Below are 6062 nucleotides of genomic sequence, written 5' to 3' on the forward strand. Positions count from 1 at the left end.
AAAGCACGAAGGGTGATGTCGTGCATTGTTTGCTTATTGTGAGGAAAGAGAGTAAAGCACGAAGGGTGATGCCGTGCCGCACGATGTACCATTCCGTGCCGATTCTATTGATTATATGTGAGGAAAGAGAGTAAAAGCACGAAGGGTGATGCCGTGCACACTTTATTATGTCATTGCTTGGTGAGGATGAGAGTAAAAGCATGAAGGGTGATGCCGTGCACTTGTTGCTTTCTGTTTCTTTATTAATGTCTGAGTTGTGTTATTTCCTTCGTTACTGGACGACTTTTACTTGAAATTGTTATTTCCCCATAGCATGATCCCCCTCCCATATTGATTACTTGTCCCTGTATTTCGATCCCGCCGTATATGTATATATAACTGCACAGGTTTGTGTGGTAGTCCGGTCTAGCCTCGTCACTACTTCGCCGGGGTTAGGCTAGGCAATTACCAGCACATGGGGTCGGTTGTGCTGATGCTACACTCGGTGCTATTTTGCACAGATCCAGGTTTCAGAAAACAGCAGCAGTAGTGTGGGAGCAGGCCTTCAGTCCAGCGAGACATCGAGGTAGCCCTGCAGGCGTCCGCAGGCCCGACCTCTCCTCTATCTTTTATTTTAGTCTGTTATCTCATTGTATTCGAGACAAACAGTTTATGCCACACAATCCCATTTCATGATATATAAGTGGTCGGCGTGCCACACGATCCCATTTCATAATATATAAGTGGTCGGCGTGCCACACGATCCCATTTCATAATATATAAGTGGTCGGCGTGCCACACGATCCCATTTCATAATATATAAGTGGTCGGCGTGCCACACGATCCCATTTCATATTATATATAATGATTTCTCGGCAAGGGAACAAGTATCAATTCAACCATCCCGGCAAGGGAGAATACAAATAAACAGTTAATTCCCGGCAAGGGAGCAACAACAATAACTTACACGTCCCGGCAAGGGAGTAATTACATCTCTTCCTCTTTCGTTCATTTCTTACGTCCTAATCATGTCATAATTCGAGCCAACGCTCCAAGGAGTTCACAAATCATATTTTCTCTTCATATTGTTCACATTATATCGAATCCATCAATTAAACAAGGAAGAGTCACTACAGAATCCCAAATAAGCACAAGTAAGGACTCACGGTCATGCTAGACACCGGTGTATAGATACTCGTCACCATGCCTATACACCGTACTCAACATTTAGCAATTAGCAAATATTACTCTAATCCTATTCCCTCAAGCCAAAGTTAGATCAAACACTTACCTCAAATGCTCCAAAAATCAACTCAAGCCTCTAGTGTAGCTTTACCCCTCGAAATCGGCTCCAACTCAGTCAAATCTATGAAATAATGACTTTACAATATTAATAATAGCTAAACAAACTAAACCTAATGCCTAAATATGAATTTCCAGCTTTCTTCCCAAAAATTCCAAAATCGACCCCGGGCCTGCTTGGTCAAAACACGAGGTTCGAACCAATTCCATGTCACCCATTCCCCCACGAGCCCGGATATACAATTTGTTTTCAAATTCGACCCCAAAACGAGGTCTAAATCAAAGAAAATTGAAAAGCCCTAATTCTACCCTTTTCCCCAATTCTTACCATGAACTACATGATTTAGGTTTAGGAATTTGATAAATGATGATAGAAAATGAAGAAAACGAGTTAGATAATACTTACCCAAGAAGCTTTGGTGAAGGATAGCTCTAAAAATCGCCTATGTGCTGTGGAGAAGATGAACTCGTGTGTTTTGGGTGAAAAATCCCGTTACTGGTCTGTTTTTAGGCTTTAAAAATAACTGGGCGAATTTTGCCCTACGCGATCGCGGAAATAGGGATGCGATCGCGAAAGGTCCCACTGACTGGTCATCGCGATCGCGTGGATGGTAACGCGAACGCGTAGAAGAAATACTGGGGGTCCAAAAGTTTGGTCTATGCGAACGCGAGTCTACTGGTGCGAACGCATTGAAGGAAATGCCGAAGCTATGCGATCGCGTGACCGAGTACGCGAACGCGGAAGAGGAAAAAGCCAAAGGAACGCGAACGCGGGCTGAAGATTGCGATCGCGAAGGAGGGAACAACTGTGCAAAAATTGCAGATTTTCTGCAACTTTCTCTAAGGCCAAAAACATCCCGAACCACCTCCGAATCACTCCCGAGCCCTCGGGGCTCCTAACCAAACACACACACTAACTCAACAACCTCATACGAACTTAACCGAGCGATCAAATCGCCAAAACAACATCAAAATCAATGAATCAACCCTCAAAATCATCATTTTTCATTCTAACTTCATAAACTTCAAATTTTAGATATTTAGGTCCGAAACACGTCAAATGACGTCCGATTTCGACCAAATTTCACAGAAAGCGCTTAAACCATATATAAGACTTGTACCGGGCGTCGGAACCAAAATACGAGCCCGATACCACAGTCTTTTAATCAATTTTCATTTCCATTTTCCTTAATAATTTCAGAAAAACAATTTCACAGAAAAATTCTTTTCTCGGGCTCTAGACCTCGGAATTCGACTCCGGGCATATGCCCGAGTCCCATATTTTTCTACGGACCCTCCGGGACCGTCAAATCACGGGTCCGGGTCCGTTTACCAAAAATGTTGACCAAAGTCAACTTTAATCATTTTAAAGCCACATTTTGAAATTTTTCACAGAATTTAACATATAATCTTTCCGGCTACGCGCCCGGACTGCGCACGCAAATCGAGGCAAGTAAAAATGAGGTTTTCAAGGCCTCGGAAGCACGGAATGAAAGAGAAAACAGGTGATGACCCTTTGGGTCGTCACATCCTCCACCTCTAAAACAACCGTTCGTCCTCGAACGGACAAAAGAAAGAAGTACCTGAGTCGGGAAATAGATGAGGATAACGGCTCCGCATATCAGACTCGGACTCCCAGGTCGATGCCTCAGGAGGCTGACCTCTCCACTGGACACGCACTGAAGGAAAACTCTTCGACCTCAACTGTCGAACCTGCCGGTCTAGAATAGCTACCGGCTCCTCCTCGTAAGACAGATCCTTGTCCAACTGGACAGTGCTGAAATCTAACACGTGGGCTGGATCGCCGTGATACCTCCGAAGCATGGACACATGAAACACTGGATGCACGGCTGACAAGCTGGGCGGCAAGGCAAGTCTGTAAGCCACCTCTCCCACACGATCGAGAATCTCAAATGGGCCAATGAACCTAGGGCTAAGCTTGCCCTTCTTCCCAAATCTCATCACGCCCTTCATAGGCGACACTCGGAGCAAGACCCGCTCACCAACCATGAAAGCTACATCTCGAACCTTACGATCCGCATAACTCTTTTGCCGCGACTGAGCCGAACGAAGCCTGTCCTGAATGATCTTGACCTTATCCAAGGCCTCCTGAACTAAATCTGTACCCAATAACCGAGCCTCTCCCGGCTCAAACCATCCGACTGGAGACCGACATCGCCTACCATACAACGCCTCATATGGAGCCATCCGAATGCTGGACTGGTAGCTGTTGTTGTAGGCGAACTCTGCTAAAGGCAAAAACTCGTCCCACGAGCCTCCAAAATCAATGTCACAGGCTCGGAGCATATCCTCCAATATCTGAATAGTCCTCTTGGACTGGCCGTTCGTCTGAGGATGGAACGCTGTGCTCAACTCAACCCGTGTGCCCAACTCTCGCTGAACTGCACCCCAGAAACGCGAGGTAAACTGCGTACCCCGATCCGAAATGATAGATGCCGGCACACCATGAAGGCGAACAATCTCCCGGATATAAATCTCAGCTAACCTCTCGGATGAATAGGAGACTGCTATAGGAATGAAATACGCTGACTTGGTCAGCGTATCAACAATAACCCATATCGAGTCGAACTTCTTCTGAGTCAACGGAAGTCCAGTATCCACTCGGGAAGCTCAATCCTCTGAAACAAACCATCAGGCCTCTGATGCTCATACTTAACCTGCTGACAGTTCAAACATCGAGCCACATATGCAACAATATATTTCTTCATCCTACGCCACCAATAATGCTGCCGCAAGTCCTGATACATCTTCGTGGCGCCCGGGTGAATAGAATACCGAGAACTATGGGCCTCCGCTAAGATCAACTCTCGAATACCATCGACATTGGGCACACAAACTCACCCCTGCAATCTCAAAACACCATCATCATCTAAGGTCACCTTCGTGGCACCTCCACGTTACACCGTGTCTCTCAGGACACACAAATGGGGATCATCAAACTGCCGATCACGGATACGCTCCAATAATGAAGAACGAGCGACCGTGCAAGCTAACACCCTGCTAGGCTCAGAAATGTCCAACCTCACAAACCGATTGGCCAAGGCCTGAATATCCAAAGCAAAGCGGTCTCTGGCTGACCGGAACATAAGCAAGACTACCCATGCTGGCGGACTTCTTACTCAATGCATCGGCCACCATATTGGCTCTCCCCGGGTGGTACAAAATGGTAACATCATAATCCTTCAATAGCTCCAACCACCTCCTCTGCCTCAAGTTCAACTCCTTTTGCTTGAACAAGTACTGCAGACTCTTATGATCAGTGTACACCTCACACGTCACACCATATAGGTAATGCCTCCAAATCTTCAAAGCATTAACAATGGCTGCCAACTCTAGATCATGAACCGGATAATTCTTCTCGTGGATCTTTAACTGCCTCGAAGCATAAGCAGTGACTCTGTCATCCTGCATCAATACTGTACCAAGCCCAATACGGGAAGCATCACAATAGACTATATAAGGCCCTAAGCCTGTGGGCAAAACCAATATCGGTGCCGTAGTCAGAGCTGTCTTGAGCTTCTGAAAGCTCGCCTCACACTCATCTGACCATCTGAACCGGGCACCCTTCTGGGTCAATCTGGTCATCGGGGCTGCAATAGATGAAAATCCCGCCACGAATCGACGGTAATAACCTGCTAACCCCAAGAAACTCCGTATCTCAGTAGTTGATGCTGGTCGAGGCCAGTTCTTGACTGCCTCAATCTTCTTCGGGTCCACCTGGATACCCTCTGATGATACGACGTGACCCAGAAATGCAACCAAACTCAACCAGAACTCACACTTCGAGAACTTAGCATATAACTGACTATCCTTCAGAGTCTGAAGAACCACTCTGAGGTGCTGCTCGTGCTCCTCCTGGCTGCGGGAGTACACCAGAATATCATCAATAAAGACTATCACGAATAGGTCCAAGTATGGCCTGAACACTCGGTTCATCAACTCCATGAATGCTGCTGGGGCATTGGTCAACCCAAACGACATGACCAGGAACTCATAATGCCCGTACCGAGTGCGGAATGCTGTCTTAGGGACATCGGATGCCCTAATCCTCAACTGATGGTAGCCAGATCTCAAGTCTATCTTTGAAAACACCTTCGCACCCTGAAGCTGGTTGAACAAATCGTCAATCCTCGGCAGTGGATACTTGTTCTTTATCGTCACTTTGTTCAATTGCCGGTAATCAATGCACATCCCCATCGAACCATCTTTTTTCTTCACAAATAACACCGGTGTGCCCCAAGGAGAAACACTAGGTCTAATGAAACCCTTCTCAAGCAAATCCTGCAACTGATCCTTTAACTCTTTCAACTCTGGCGGGGCCATGCGATACGGCGAAATGGAAATGGGATGAGTGCCCGGAGCCAGACCAATACAGAAATCAATATCCCTGTCGGGCGGCATGCCCGGCAGGTCTGAAGGGAAAACCTCGGGGAACTCCCGAACAATAGGAACAGAATCAATAGAAGGAACCTCTGTGCTAGAATCGCGAACATACGCTAGATAAGCTAAACACCCCTTCTCGACCATGTCGAGCCTTCACATATGAGATAACACTGCGAGTGGCATGACCTGGGGTCCCTTGCCACTCCAAACGGGGCAAATCTGGTAAAGCCAAGGTCACAGTCTTGGCATGACAATCCAAGATAGCATGATACGGGGACAACCAATCCATCCCTAATATAACATCGAAATCCACCATGTCTAAGAGCAATAAATCAACACGGGTCTCAAGACCCTCAAACACTACCTCACAGGAACGA

General features: G+C 46.6%; 1 protein-coding gene across 1 annotated transcript; it reads right to left on the reverse strand.

Annotated features, from left to right (window-relative positions):
- Window positions 5074–5493, reverse strand: LOC109222873 (RNA-directed DNA polymerase homolog; the record flags this gene model as incomplete). The annotated part of the gene is made up of 1 exon (XM_019387169.1): window positions 5074–5493. A coding segment is annotated over exon 1 (420 nt), but the record flags the coding sequence as incomplete, so codon positions are not given.

The sequence above is a fragment of the Nicotiana attenuata genome, chromosome 2 (genome assembly GCF_001879085.1).
Source record: "Nicotiana attenuata strain UT chromosome 2, NIATTr2, whole genome shotgun sequence".
NCBI lineage: Eukaryota > Viridiplantae > Streptophyta > Magnoliopsida > Solanales > Solanaceae > Nicotiana > Nicotiana attenuata.